Source organism: Pezoporus flaviventris, unplaced genomic scaffold (genome assembly GCF_033815535.1).
Source record: "Pezoporus flaviventris isolate CSIRO_AGI_PZ_B2104156 unplaced genomic scaffold, CSIRO_AGI_Pfla_v1 ptg000079l, whole genome shotgun sequence".
Lineage (NCBI taxonomy): Eukaryota > Metazoa > Chordata > Aves > Psittaciformes > Psittacidae > Pezoporus > Pezoporus flaviventris.
Window position 1 is genome coordinate 8,108,693 of NW_026892627.1, and position 16,380 is coordinate 8,125,072.

A 16,380-nucleotide genomic window follows, 5' to 3' on the forward strand; every position below is an offset into this window, starting at 1 on the left:
TGGAAATGTAGAATGTGGGTTTAGGGCATAAAAGAAAACCTTCAGTGATGCTTTTTTGGGCATATGATAACAAGAATTTCCAAATGAGCTACGTAGATGAAAAAAAGTCAATCAACTGTCTCTTTCCAAACAATATAAATGCTTTGTTTTGTTTTTATAATGCCTCTTCACTTGTACATAAATAAGTAAATTCCTGCACTGCCATAATGGATTAATCAGAAGCTTTTTGGCACACTGGATTAGCGGAAGGGGTTTGAAGCTGTTCTGTGCTGAATTCATCCCATTATCTTCAGTGGAGTTATAGTTCAGATGATTTTGACTCTATTACTTCTGCAGATTCACAGAAATAGCAGCAGGAGGGGTGGAAATTGCAGATGCATGGTTTATGTTTAATAGGCAGTGGAGTCAAAAGAGCATCCTTTTCCAGAAGAGAAGCTTTGCTTAGATATCTTCTTTCAAGAATAAAGAAATCTAATTCTTTTCTCTTTCTGGCAGCCAAATAGTAGCAGTGACAACATACAGTCTATTACATCTGGCGATTGGGATGTGACAAAGATATTGGCATATGATGAAAAGAGGCATAAAATGTAAGTAAACTTTGGCCTGACAAATCCGTCTTCCTTTGTTTAGCCCTGGTTTGTTACAATCGTATTGTGCATGCATCTGAAATGTATGAGCATAAGGAGATGGAGGTAAGAGAGCATGAGAAGCTGTCCCCATGTTATCTTAACCTCTTGTACCATTAATATATTTTGTCTTATTTTGATTTTCTCTGTATAGTTCAAACCTCTCTTTCTGTGACTATTAAATACATTTGTGTAGATGAATGATTTCTCCTTCTGCAACTTCTGATATCAGCCTCTGAAGGAAAGAAGTCTGTTTTCATTGACCACCTAGATAGTTTTAGAAAGAATCTTTTATTGACCTGCAAAAATATCAATGCATTAGGAGGTATTTATGTAGAATACAAAAAAAAAAAAAACCCAACCCTTCTTCACAGTTGCCCTTTATGCTTGTAAAATACCTTCTGTAAATGTTTTCTTTTAAAAATACATTTCAAGAACTTACATAAGAAAATATTTGAAAGGCTTTCTGGAATCTAATACCATGAAAATTCCTTTCCAGTCAAAGTTTCAGGTGGATACAAGGCTCCCACCTCTCGGTTTCTTGATGTCACTGAGCAGCTGAGTAAGAAGTCTCTGGAATATTATAAACTTTACATTATCACTAAGAGCACAGTGTTCCTTCAGGGTTTTCGAATGCCCTCAATTGCCAATAACTTCAGTACAATATAGCACATGGCAGAGCTATATGACAAACAAACACGAAAGTCTTATTTGCATTTTAACTGGCCAGTCAAGCAGGAAATGCCACATACAATTTGTGGAATCAAGATGTATATCTAAACAAGTGCAGCTCATCAGCCAGGCTAAATGTACTGACATTTTATTCTACCCATGGGTGCTACATTTGCTCCTGTGGTCTGTCATTACTCACATGAAATACATCTGGGGATCAGTCTGGATCCTGCACACCAGCCTGAGCTGGCCACCTCCAGAAGCACCTCTCCATTATTTTGAGAAGCTGTCACCATACAGTAGGGCATTTGCTGTTTAGCCAGAAAAGCAGTTCACCACAGTCTCAGCACAAATCAAGGACAGTAAAAAATTCTTCAACTTCATACTCTGTCTTACCTGAAAGTCCAACTCCCATTTTCAAAGAAGACCTTTCCATGGGTTTTGCATTGGACCCCAGTTAGCTATCTAACAAAGAGTAAAAAGTGGTCAGAGAAGTAAAAACTGGTTCTAGAGAAAAAAAAGGAAAGGTATTTAAAGGAAATTCTGAGCCAGAAATCTTGAGGTAAAAATGTGAAGGCCTTTTACTTAATCACTTGATCCTTTTTGATCTGCTGTATATGACCCAAAAATTCCCATGCTTGTTTTAACTGCAGTGCAACCTATGATGTCCTTGCTTGAGCCTCTGTGTCCCTGTCTATGTTTTTTCTAATTCAGCTTAAACTTTCTTTGCCTTTACAAGATCAGGAAAATGGTGATTTAAAGGAACATGTTGTATAAGATACTTGTAAAATACCTTTTTAATTATACACTTGCCTTTCGGGTTTTTTTCCCTCCAGTTATTTCCACAGCACAGAAGATTTGCCAAGGAGGCGACACTTATACAGGTATGGGCTTTACTAACTTCACATACAGAATGTCCCATTTTTTCAATTTTACACAAGCAATTCCAATAGAAACAGATTCTTACATATTTGTCTTTAATGGCATTGCAAGATCTTGCAGTGCGTCACTGGAATAGGCAGAACACCATAGCAATAGTGAGCAAAATGCTTGACATTTGCAAATGTTTTACATTTAGCAATTTTTTATTTTAATGCAAATTTTAAATGGTACCAAGATTGATAAAGATTGATAAATTGTCACAAAACTTTCCAACAGAACTGCTTAACACTGGAAAGAATTCAGAATTGCATAAACTAATGGTAGAAACTGGTTCTATACTTTGGGATAGCAGTTTTCACAGAAATTTGATCACACTTTGCGTCTTCATGATCTTGAAAAGAAACAACAACATGTTATGTTTGCAAATGTTTTTCACAATCCCTTTAGTATCCTCCCTAACTGTATGATGATTAAAACGTAGGTTTATAGTAAGCTGTTGGTAGTGTAGCTATAGGGAAGTACTGTGGGAGGAGATTACAAAGGGGAGGAAACCCAAACTTTTAAATGTTCATTTTGGAATTATTATTCCAATTGTCCTGTTTTTCTTCTCAATTACCCTGCTGTTATCGCAGCATCTTCATCGAAGGGCAGAGCTGGTGATAGCCTCAGTTGATAAGGGACAGCCAGTACGTTTTCCTTCTCTAACATGATGTCATCCCCTTTTTCCTCAGTGGGAAGGAAACTAGAATGAACTAAATCATCTGAAATTGAACAATTTTTCCTTTTTCCTTTTGGGACCGCTTTGTCTGTTTGATTCCACGTTTTTTTTAGAGTAGCTCAGCTCAGTGATTATTTTCTTAAGAAAAAATAAAAATAAAAATTATATTGACCATTCATTTCTATTCAAATAAGAAAATCTCATTTTCAGACCCATGTCCAGACACAGCCGCTCAAGAGCTGCTGCCATAAGTCAAAGCGCTTCCAACCCCTCACCCATCTTGACATGCAGCTCATCCTAGTGCTCATTAACCTCACCTCCCCACATAAGCAACAAGGAAAGGGATGCCCAAAATGTCAATGTCCTTGACCTTACTTTGATTACACAGTGATCTTGGCCTCACTTCAGGTATTTGATTTCCTGTGCTGGGTAGTTCAACTGCCTCTCATCCCAGCCCAAGGGCATCAGCTCAGCAGCAACCTTGGCATATGGACATTGACAGAGCGCCACTGGAGCTCTGACCGCTTATGTCAGATGAAGATCTGTTTGGGTTTTTTTCCCCTTTTTGTGTCTCATTTAGTAGCTTCAAATTGTATTTAAATCATAATCTGAGCCTAATCAAGAATCCAAGAGCTACTCAGGTCAGTCTTTGTGGCCCTAAACCATGTGCTCAGCCTCATCTCCTTCTACCTTGGAATGTTAGCAAAAAAACACTCATCTGCTTTACAGTCATGCTGGAAAGATCCATTAGTTAATTGTTTTGAAGCATTTTGAAGTTTCAAAATGCTATGACAATGCAAACAACAATGCTATTTAGTAATATTTGCTTATAATCTGTACTTCATTCTTCGATACATAGTAGATTCTTACAAAACACTTCTGAGCATATCGACACACCACGTTACCTTCTTAAAAAGTGAATCCCGAAGTGTAATCGTTCCTTTCCACCTGGATGTTATAAAGGCAACTATTTAGACCCCAAAAAAGGGCTCTGGCCTCTGAGACAGCTGTAGCAAATCAGACCAGTGTGACAACTGGTAAGAAACTTAAAGAAAGCAATTCCAGCTCTTTGTTGTCTGTTATAATGTAAGTAGGTGTAGAAATACTGCTCCATTGTTTCATGCCTTCGTTCACCAAACTGTGACTTACTCCTGTGGAATTTAAACCACTATTTTCTTTTAAAAACTATAACTTCCTTCATAACCAGCTGACCTCGCAAACAAACAAACAAACAAAAAAAAGACATCAGTATCCTGTTATGTATTCTCCATTCTGGCAAAATTTAAAAAAGGAGCCATTTCTGCGATTTAAACTCAACCACATGGATATGCTTAGTCTCATGCTAATGCTGGACGCATTATATTTATGTTCTTGTTCTAATGACAGAAAGGTTTACGTAATGTTATTTCCAGATAACATTTGCTCAGTGACCTTCATGGACTTGTATTAACTTTTTCAGTGCAAGCACAAATGGGAACTTCAACAGGCGGTGTCTGTCTTGTGACCTGATTGAAAACTGTACTTATTTCAGTGCATCCTTCAGTCACAACCTGGAATACTTTCTATTGACATGTGAAGGTATGTTGGGTTTTATTACTGAAGTTGTTGTGCCTAAGGACAGGATTTAGAGTCAGCATTGATATCTCAGATATCCTGTGTACCTGTGGGCAGCTTTGGAAGATTGGCCAAGCATCCTTAAGTTAAAGGACCTGTAAAATCTAGACGACATAAAAAGTTGTCTAGACATCAGAAAGTTTGTGAGAGAGAAGACAGCAAGCTGGGATTAACTGTGGGTGGCTGGGATTGAGGTCCAAATGCATCAACTCATGCCAGTACTGTGAACAGGGGCATACAAAGTTGCAATGAAAAGACAATTTTCCAAGATCATGGCATGTTGCAGAAAGCTAACTAATGTACAATGCAAGTGAAGAATATCTAGTTTTCACTGCTGTTTCATCATAAATTTGCCTTAACATGGAGGAATCTACAGGTCCAACAGAGATTTTCTGTGTTGAAAATGCCTTATAGTATCCAAAAGCCTAAGAATAGAGAACATTCTAAAAAAGTCACAAAAATCAGCTTTCTCCAGCTGTTAAAGCTAAACGAAGAGCTCCATTGCATTTAATCCTATGTAATTTAGTTCTATTTAATTATCCTAAATTGCACACAGAGTACATACACATCAGTTGTTCACTATGATTGAAGCTACTCAAATGCCTGCCTGCCCTCTAAAAGAAGTATTACAAACCATCAAGCAAGCACAAAATGCCTTATTTTCAACAGCTCAGTAGAAAACAAACGTGTGTGACAGAGTGTACGCTGTCATTAAGCAACTCAGCAGTGTCTCACTGAACATCAGTGGTCTGTTTGAAATGTCTGGACTGCCTCTTCTCTGACTGTCAAGTATTCATTGGTGCCAGTAACTTTTTGTGATGAACAGAAGGATATAGAAGTATTTGAAATGGTAAAATGGGATATAACCAAGATAATCAAAGCAGATTGAAAAGGAGAATGGTTAACACAATACTAAGCAAAACGTCTGGATATGGAAATTTGTAAAGACATGTTCTGTCCCAAGAAGATGAATGGTATTTGGGGTGCATTTATAGATATTCTAAAAAATATCTGGCAAAACAATACAGAAAGGTAGCATTAACTGTAAAATGGACTAATTAACTTAATGGACTACCTGTGTATCTCTGAATCTATAGTTATGTCAGACATATGCAGAGAATTGTCATTTCCCAATAAACATTCAGTTTTGTTGTAAATGTTATTATGCTTATGAAGTTTTTTCTCTCTTTAAAAGAAAAAACCTGTATATTTTTCTTCTTGTTTTCATATGAAGAAAAGGTGTTAGTAGCTGCTAGAGACAATGTCCTTTTCTTTACACCAAGGTGATTAGAAGCATTGTGAATAACAAGATTAAAATTTCTACAGAGTCTTATCAGCAGTTAGGAGGTGATATATTTGGATTGCATTGTATCTTATTCACAAAAACCTGCAGTGATACCTGAAGAGATTAGTGAGTTTTTGTTACTGTGTACATTAATGCAAGTACACTAGATAATGATTTTGCATAACAAGCTGTTATTCAGATTTTTAGCTGTTGTAAACAAGACCTCCATTATAAGGTCATTAAAGTTAGATCTGTTTACAGATCTGGTTTTGCTGAACATATCTTTGTCTGAATTTTCATTATACAGGACTAAATTCTCAGTGTAGCACAAATGCAGTCCAGCTTGAACTATGGAGCTTATGTCAATGCCTCCATTCTGATACCTTTGCAAAGTACATATCCATGAACGAATAGAGAGATCTTGCTAGGATTTCCATTTTCAATGATCTTATAAAAATACCAGTCCGTTACATTTGGTGGAGTTATTCCTTATTTACATAACTGAAAATGAGGCTTTCAACTTTTTTGCTTTCAGGCAGTTTACAGGAACATTTCTTTTTAGTATTTTTTGAGTAGGATGCATCTAACTTCAGGTATCTGCTTTGGTACACTTACAGAAGTCAGCTCTCTTTGGTTCCTGGTATACCTGATGAGGTTGAGGTCAGTGGAAACATCTGTTCTGGCCGAAGTGCAGACTTATGGATAAAAGTACCCGTCCTGTCAGACTTTGGGCATACAGCCAAGGTAGAGCTGCTGTGGTTTGATGGAGAATCACTTTGGATCCTCTAATAGGAGACTTCTTTTTCCACAACTCCACAGGTGCTTAGCTAGAGCTTGGCCTTGCCTCACTTTCCCAGGGTATTATTTTATTGCTTATAAGCAGCCATACTGTAGAATTTTTTTGATAAGCAGGAAATCCTATTTATTCATATACATATATAATAAATAGATGGAAAAGTTACTTGAATGAGGATACCCCAAGGAGTCCTCCTTACCCTGCAGTTGCTCAAGCAGGTAGAGCAGCAGCAGCCCACCAGAGCAGACAAGTATTTACTTACAAACATCTGTTACCCAAGGGGTTATGCCAACAGTTCCAGCATCTGCTTCTCCCACCAATTCATAGTTGGAGTAGATGTTAATGACCAGAGAGTGGCAGACTAGCTACTGCTGTTTGGTACTTTCTTCTCCATCTACGTTGCATAAAAGCACCAGGTCTTGCTGTGTACTCTGTGACTGCCTACAGAAGTGTGTTTGTAGCGTGACTTGCATATGACTTTATGTCAGACCATGACACTTAGATAGTAACTTCCACCATACCTCAATTTCACTCTATCCCTCTTTGCTAACTAGCTTGTGACCTTCAGTTGCAAACTTCACTGAGTTTAGAAACACAGACGCAACTGTGGCTCAGCTTAACTTCTCTAAAATGGATGGCAAGGTTTGTAAGATTTGATTAAGCAACTGATGCTTATAAAGTACTCTGTGATACTTCAATGAAAGTCAATGAAAAGGGAAAAAAATATATCTTTAGTTAAAAAAGAAATCCCAAAGGTTAAGAGTTGGAAGTTTTCTACTCACTGCTTTGGTACCTTAGGGGCAGCATGTAATTATCTTAAAGAAGTTTTTGCTGTCCTGCAGACTATGCTTAACAACAGTGCTACCTTGCACAGACTGAAATGGGAGAAGTATGATATAATAAAAGGTAACCTCTCTTTCAAGAGGACAATGTAATTCTTATGTCAGGAGGCAATATTTATTGCAACCACTCAGTCCCAGAAGGGTAGTTACCTTATTTTTCATCTAATTTTATATGCTCATGATTGAATTATTGTTGCAGGATCTAAGGAAACATGATGCCTTGCAGACTACTGTTAGATTATCTCCTCTAGACACTGTTGAAAAAGCAATATGTGCTAGAGCAAGGTCACTCCTATTGTCATTTTCATCATAAAATATGGGCTTACGCTTCTGCCTCTTCTCATAAACCAGCACAGAAACTGCCAGTGATTCTAAGAAAAACAGAGAAAAGATCTGGATGGAAAGGTTTTGCTACTTTGTACATAAATTTAATTGAGTTTGGGATTTTCTCATCTTGAATAGGATGTAAAAATCAATTGCATGGAGAAAAGGGTAAGAAAATACAAGTTTTGGCTGTGGAAAGCAATTTATTCCTGTTTCTTTAGTGGGACTCAGATATGCACAGTGCAAGGCTGAATGACACTGAGCCAGTAAAGCACTGAGGACCGTTTTTAGGTGATGGCTCCTTCTCCTCAGAAGGATGAAGCCTTATCAACAACTACCACTATAGTGAGCTGTGTAGTGCTTTAGCATTTCCATTTTAAGCAGATGCACGTTGCCTTCAGTGACTCCTTCCCTCAATCCCAAGTGTAACCTGCCAGCACTATCAAAACTTGAGTCCTAATGAGGTTGTTCGTGAGAGAAGAGAGGATATGCAACCATTTCTGTTGCAGGCTAATGTGTAGTCTGACGCTCTACGTGGCAGGTTTGCATACAGTGCCTTCACTCTCATAAAAAATCTGTGAAGTTGTTCAGAACTGGCAAAGATTTTCTGGATCCCGTAGTTCAAGTCCCTGCTATTACAGACAGTGGCATCATAGCATCCTTTACATTAGTTGTTCAGCCTCCATCAACTGACCTCAGCTATCAGCTGATCTTGACCAGCTCAATACACTTGCAGAGGTGTATGGTTCCCCACAAAGGGTTAATGCTTTCTAGCTCAGACAAGAGGAATAGAAAGGAAGACCTCTGGCACCTGCATACATTAATGCAATTAATGCCATTTAATACATGATGAAAATTATAAGGGGAGTGTTGTTCATGGAATTCCTACCAGCCTGCTAATTAAAGTTCCCCATAATCATGCATTATCAGGAAGGGATTAATCATTTTTTAGGTATGACACAAAGAAAATTGGTAGTTACACAGATGAGAGAAGACTGTAATGAGGACTAAGAGAAAACTATTGTCTCGTGCTTGCGTGGTGACTGGTGATAGGGAAGTGCCTTTGCCTCTGGACTGCATATTATCCTTTTATCCATTGACCAATTTGAGAAAAATCAGCTTTCACTTTGAAAAGAGACACCAGTATAACAGAACTGGGAACACTATCTTCTTCTGTAGGTCTCAAGTCCTTCCTTCTCCTCCAGAAACAGTAAGATTGTTTTGATCAAAATACCATAAAATTGCTACAGTTTATCCTAGCTCTTTGAAGGTTATCTCTGCTGGAACCTGTGTTTGTAGCTGACTGATAGTCTTTACTGCCAGTACTGAGCAGGTCAAATGACTTTAAAGATGCCTCGCTCTTTGGAGAAATCAAAACAGACTCTTCTAACAAAAATGAGGCAGTATTATCACCTGATTTGGATGTCCTCTCTTAACACTGTGGTTATTAGTAGCCTTGCCTAGATGCTGTAGATCAGTAATCACAGGTAACAGGAATGAAGTCATTTCTGCCTTTCCTAGCTGGAAATTTTGTAGATATAGAGCAAAAGAATATGTTGTAACTGAGCTGTGTTTGATAAAATACCTAAAGAACCAACAGGAAAGGGATTTATCTGGGTATACATCTGCTTTTCCCCAGGTATGTCCTCTGAGCCAGCAGCAATAACAACAGCTCTGTAGCTACGCTACTGGCCCTTCAGTGCTGAATGATGCCTGGGAAATCTTTAAAGACAGGATTTATAGCACTTAGGTGCTACCAGATAAAGTTCTGGTCAGTCCCATAAACAGAGAACAAGTGGTGCAAAAGGACACAGTAGGAAAACTCTGCAATTTAAAGATCTTCTTTGAAAGTGATTGATGCTACTGAAGAAGCAACAGAACTAAATTACTGATAATCTGAGTCAAGTTCCTCATACCACTGTGCATGTAATACATTCTGTCTGTGTATTTATGGGTTTTAAAGACAAGTGCTCCAAGTTTATAGAGGCAGCATTTAGCTTGGAACTTATCAGCTCCTCAGAGGGTTTCTTGAGAATTTAATTATCTTCTTTCCTCCCTCTTGGTGGAATACGGAAACACCATCTGGGCATGGGAACATTGAGGAGCATTACTTGCTGCTTCCACTTACTGTGTTTAATCTGCGCATTGTAAAGGACATTTCTTTTACTTTCCAGATTTTTGCTGGACTCAGAAAAGACTGTCACTACCAAATTTTATCAAATCATCTGCCTCTTCTTTGTGGCAGGTTGTCTTTACCTCACTTTTAATCACGTTTTAACGCCATAGAGTCCAGAACATGATTTAGCAAGGTTCAGCCTTGTAATATGGAGAGGTCTAAACTCATGGTTTGCAGTCGTTTTACCTATCGAGATTTTTAGGTCTTCTGATGTTGTCACAGCACAAGCTCCTGCCCACACAGATGATACAAGTCTGAAGTGTATGGTTACACTTCTGAAAAATGCCCCATATACAGAAATTCTTAGTGTGCATGAGTCTAAGCTACAAAGTATGTTAAGTGAAATCACTATTCTATAATGAGGGCTGCTTTAGGAGAAAGCATCAGCTCATCATTTATGCTTGTTGGAACCAGGATGCAAAACAGGGCTCATGTCCTTGATCACAGCAGTCTTTCTAAACCCAGCCAGTGACTCCTAACTAGCACCTCTCCTGCTTTCTTCTGATAATGTGGCAAGGTCTTTTTACTAAAAACCACTATCCAGCACTCCTGTGCAAAAGAACATTTAAAGGAAGCTGGAGGTGGCTGGAAAAATGGGAAAACTGGGTCATTAATGCTGCCTTGTATGCTGCATAGTGCTGTACAGCTTGGGATAAGCTTGGGTGGGTGGGAACATGCTTTGAAGGTGCATCCAGCACCATCACCATTGGTATAGATCAGCTCAGGGACATAAAACCCATGGATTTTTCTTTAACAATATGATTAAACATAAAAGTCTTGGCATTATTTCTAGCACTGTGGCTATATTTAGGTGCTGTTATTGTATAAAGACTGTCTTTTTTGAAAAAGTCTCCTAGTATTATTCTCTCACAGGATTACCAGCTGATTTGGGTAGGCTTGAATGGTCTCCAAAGAAAAGCTCAATTAAAAACAGTAAAATGCTTGGATTTTTTGATGAATTTCACTGTAACAAAGTAACATTTTATTTTGCCTGTCTTCTTATTGATTCAGTTGGTTTAATCTACACTTTCTTTAATGTTGAGTTTGGGGAACTTTTTTCCCTGAAAATCCCATAAAGTCCCAGAGGAATGAGCTTTAGTCAACACTTACCTTCACAAAAACGTAGTAGTTCTAGCACATCACTTATGAGAAATTTTTGTCTGTAATATTCACCACAAAAAAAAAAGGGGGGCTTCTAAGAGCTTATGTTCTGAATAAAAGTGTCTGAATGCTTTCTCCCTCAGTAAAGAAGATCATGACATTTGTCTTTCACCACGAGTGTCAAATCACATTTTGCTTCAGTTTCTCCATTAGTATGAGGTGGCTGTGGGATCATCACAAAGCCATTATTGGCAGTAATTTGTACATCTATATCTCTTTGAACAGGAAGAGCTTAATATTATTTAATATCTGAGGATAATTCTTTATGAGATTTAGCAGGATACAGGGAAGAGGAAGTAGAAATTTTATTGCTGGCAAAATAAATACTACAGTAAGTGTTTCATTTGAGTTATGGAAAGATGCTTAAAGCCCTTTGCAACCTTTCCCCAGATGGTCATTCTCATGCTTTCACCAAGTGGGGAGCAGTAGTAGAGTGAGAATTAGTGGTTAGCCTGTGGCCACATCTTGAGTCAAGTATCATGACCCCCATTTTTTTCCTCATATTGCAAGACAGCTCTCCAAGGAAAAGCACCATTGGCTACTGGAATAGAACAGAAATGTGTCTAGTTCTGTAACCTGTCTCCACCGGTGGATGGTGCTTAATTACCCTCTTCAGGATTTTTGCAATAATGTACCCATCAGGGACATGTCTGCTCAGCTCCTGCAATAAGAGGTCGGTTCATGCCTTCAGGCAGGAGAATAATGAACCTCTTTATACATCTTTCTCTGTTCCTTCATTTAATCAGACCTTTTAACCTGTGCCATTTGAGCCAGACCTACCATCCCTGGAAAGCAATGGGAAATCTGGAGACAGGGGGTTTTACACTATCTATGGACAAGCAAATGCCATGAACCGTAAGTCAGTTTTAGGGTGTCTACCATTCAAAAAGTACAAGTTCATAAAGCAACATTTTGTCCACAAAACCTGGATACATTGCTTATGTATTACCTTACATGTCACATAGACGTCTTGCATATCACAGTCTCCTCAACAGCATTCCTGGCACCAGATTGTTCTTAGTAGCTGTTATGCTCAGGTAAACATCAGTACAAGCAATAATGAAAGTATGCAGCTTAGCTCTTGCCTGGATACTTACGGACTATACACCAACTCAGTATTTAGGCAAATATATTGGCAAGAAGTAGTGAATATCTTTCCTTTTTCCATTTCTGTAACCAAATAATCATGTCACATATAATATTGTTAGCTTCTCTAAATCCTGAGTTGAATGCGGACACCTATGATACATACACTGTACAAACAGGTGGGTTTTATGCTTGTTTTAATTTGTTGGCCTGTATCTAGACATGGAGAATTCAAAGACACATTTACTAACAGCAGTCCAAGAAATCCTAGCTGCAAAATGCAACTTAAGACACATGGGTTTGATTTTTTTCTCTGTCACAAGCTCCTTTAGAGGACTCAAGCATATCTTGTAATTCCAGCTTTCTAGAGGTGTTATGAAAATCAGTCCATTACTGACTGCAATGCTCAGATATGCAGTGACAATAAGGGGCATAGATGGATAAATTACCAGAGTGGTTTTGAAAGATTCAGTGAATCTTCAATCTGTTCACTGCAGAGAAAGCTTCCTAGCAGAAACCCAACTATTAGTATGCAGGAGAGCACTCCTGTAGCAAAAGCAGCATGTGAAATGATTAAATTACTCCGGAGTGAAGAGTTAACAAGCCATGGCTGTACACGTTTGCTGTTAGCTCACAGCACCGCGCGATGTTTCGTCTCAATAGCAATTCAATAACTAGTCTGTAATTACATCACAGGCCTTAATAAGTGCAGGGCCGGTCCTCCCAGGTGCTGAATGCTCTTAACTCCCACCAGCCACAGCGGGAGCTGGAGGAACCCAGAGCAGCAGAAGAGCCCCTTGGCATGTTGCTGGATGGGACTTCAGCAAGACCAGTCTCCTGTGCCACTGCAGCATCCCTCAGTGCCTTTTGAGATAGGCAACAATCTCTTGAATGAGGGATTGAATTTTGACTTATAGAAGCAGTAAAACAGTTATGAAAAACATAATAACCCATTTTGGCTAGAAGCACATCATTATGTATTATATGGTTTTACAGCACTGTGAGTGTTGTTAGGAGACACAATGCAGCTGCGAAGGGGAATGTCATCCCATAGCTTTTTTGATTTGAAGGGTCCTTCAATGTGTATGTGTATGAGAAATTTGCTCCTTGTGAGTGGTATGGATGTATTGATCATCTAAGAAGGATTTGAACAGGGAAAAAAGTGCTTGTCAAGTACTACAGTGTTTCATTAGGAGTGTTTTCTGCCAATAACACCCAGGTTAAAATGTAGAAAGTAGTTTTCTTACCTTTGAGAGACAAGAAGCTGAAATTCCTATTTTACTTCTCCAGGTGACCACTCCACATGGTTTGGGGCATCTCGGGCAGACATCTGGGGAAAGCTTGATGCTGTGGGTAAAAGTATCTTGCTCCAGGGCCTGAAACAAACATTAAATGCACAGAGCGGAAATACCTACATTTAATCCTTACTTAAACTTAGTTATGTAGAAAGCCTACTGCCTGGCAATACATCTGAAGCCTGTGAGTTTAGTGTCAACTTGTCAACTAATAAAATCATAAATCTGTTGATCCTGGTAATGGCAAAGCATCTTAAAGATGCAGTTCTACTGAAATTCAGGTAAATGCTGTCTAAGTGCAGATGGTCCTGCTGAAATGGACAGAGCTGAGCAATTAATTTAGGCTTTGGCAAGGTTCATAATAAATGATGTCATTGAAGTAATCTGAAGAGGCTTCATTAAATGCTGAAACAACTACTAGCACTGAAAAGGAGTTCCATTAGCCAAGTTCTATTAACCAAGCCTATGGATAGAGAAGCACAATAGGCACGCCCTGGTTTACACAGATGCGGATTTTACTAATGGGATATGCACCAACTGCTTCCACACTTCAGCACAGCCATATCAGTAGCTCTGAAGACCTCAGCCAAGGCTGAGAGCCAACTTTAAATACTTTCCTTACTGCAGGCACTGTAAGCAATCTCTCCCAGGAGGTTGACCAGAAGAGGGAGGCTCAGGGAAAGGTGATTTCTACCTGCTGTCCTTACCTTACCTTACCTTGCTGTGAAATGCAGTAACTCCCTATAAAGAGCCTTACTGTATTTTTCATCAGTACACCTTGGAGGACCACAGTACTGTATGTCTACAAGGACTAGAAAACAAAGTCAGTGCTGCCATTGAAAGAGTGTCCATCCCCTGTCCAGCTTGAGGGCTTTTTCAGCAGTTTGCTAGCTGTACCGTGAATAAGCTTACCCTGAGCTGAGTACAGGAACTGAACTGAATGAAAATTAACTATAACTTCCTTTTTCTGCTGTGATCAGTTCTAGAAGCTGTTCTGGTGTTTTGCTGGATGACTGTACAAACATCCCTGGTTACACAAGGGAGTGGGAAATGCTGGGGTGGGACCAAGTGGCCAAGGTGGAGATGGTAATGGACAGTCCTAGCTGAAAGTTTTTAGAGAACTACAGAGTGATGATTTGGGAGTATGTTATGGGCCATCTGATGACTGCACCCTGGAGTAGAGTGGTATCTATATTCTCTATTATTCAAAAATAAATCACAGTTTTCATCTGGTGGCCCAGATTTATGTTGTTTTCTATCACAGCAAGTGTTTATAATATGCTTCAGCAGAAAGGTTTGATATTTATTGCCTTATGTGCAGCTCATGGGGGTTCAGATTCTCTGAACCATCTGAGCTACCCTTGGCCTGAATCTGGGGTCTGCATCAAGGGGTGGAAAGCAAGTGTTTGACACTGCTGTGGGAGTCTGAACATGATGTTGTCTTTCTGGGTAGAGCAGGAGAGGCAGTCCACAAGAATGTGCTATCCTTGTGTTACTGCATAAGCTACACATCCTAGCCAAAATATCTGGCTAACAAAATCCAAGATGCGTAGGAAACATGGAGACAATGAAGTGCAGCTAAATGTCTTGCAATGCGGTAACAGCCTCCAAGAACCAGGCGTGACCCAACAGTGTGCAGGCTCCTACCCAGCCGCATGCTAAATGCATGCTGAATGAGCACGGCAGGCCTGCTTATGCCTGGAAGGCATTCCCAGTGGTTGCTCACATATTAGGTCACTGGGTGGCTGTTATCTGTTGTGACCAGAATGGTTTCCTATACAAGGATGATTATGGCAACGCCTGGGTTTTTGTATACCCAGTAGGGGGAGGCTGTAATTAGTGCTTCCAGGCAAACTGTGACCTTTTGGAACTTTTCCTGAGGCTTATGAAGCTTAAATTAGTTTCTGCTGTTTGAAAGCATGCACAGACTTAATCTCTGGGTCCTATTTATATTATAATTACTATATAATTCACATTTGTATTCACTTGACTCCCTTTCTTACTTAACAGCCAAGGTTGGCTCTTGCATTTCAACTCCTTTGTGCGCAGTTCATGGGTCAGAAATCCCATGGGTATAGGCAGGATGGGGAGTGCTCATTCTCTTATTTTCACTCCCTCATTTCAAAATAGCAGGCTGGGATGAAAAATCCCTTTTGCACACCCAGAAGGTATGACAAAAAGTTTTTCTCCAGGAAGAAAGAGGATACTATTTGTAGTTCGGAATTTGAAAGATAACTTCTTTAGTATCAGCTGTTAACAAGATAGATAGTTATTAAGGTAGTCTGAAATTAATTAAAATGGTGGCTTTTGTGGATGTTCCAGTCACATTTTGCCTTCCTTTCAGTAGGCCATTTTTTTGTATTATAAAATATTTTAATGTATTGTTATACAACTTTAATGCAGGGTAAAGTACCCATAAATACTCAGTGACATGTATAAATGGCGGAAAAATATGAATAAATATTTAATAATAATAGTAAACACTTGTAATTTTCAGTGCAGAAAAAAAAAAAAAAAAAGATTGTGGAATAAAGGTGAGACTGCTATCCCCTTGAAAATTACTTCATTCTGTAAAGCACTATGGTCCTTCCTTTTACATGTTTTGATCCCATATTCATTTTGACTCTTGCTTCTAAATATGAGCCATCTGACATTGCCCAGAGGAAGATGATCTATCATCTGCTTGCAGCCAGAGTTCTTGTCATTTGGTCATTCTGTACATATAAAATTTTATCTGAGCTCCACTCATAGGAGACAAATGACCATGACAACAGGCTTCCTCCAATGCTTCAGATAATGAAGCTTAACAAATCAGGCAGTGGCCTCCTGCATGTTGAGACTAGGGTGCATGTGTGTTATTTCCAGCTATATGAGTGACCTTGGTTGAACTCATTATTCTGCTG

At 39.0% G+C, this 16,380-nt stretch overlaps 1 protein-coding gene across 5 annotated transcripts in view; it reads left to right on the forward strand.

Moving 5' to 3' along the window:
- Positions 1-16,380, forward strand: part of DPP6 (dipeptidyl peptidase like 6) — a 565,175-nt gene that overhangs the window by 521,236 nt on the left and 27,559 nt on the right. For all 5 annotated transcript variants that reach the window (XM_061474523.1, XM_061474525.1, XM_061474522.1 and 2 more), the window contains exons 14-16: positions 496-587; positions 2,135-2,182; positions 4,358-4,476. In XM_061474523.1, coding sequence (XP_061330507.1) covers positions 496-587; positions 2,135-2,182; positions 4,358-4,476 — 259 coding nt within the window. The remainder of the gene's footprint in view (positions 1-495; positions 588-2,134; positions 2,183-4,357; positions 4,477-16,380) is intronic.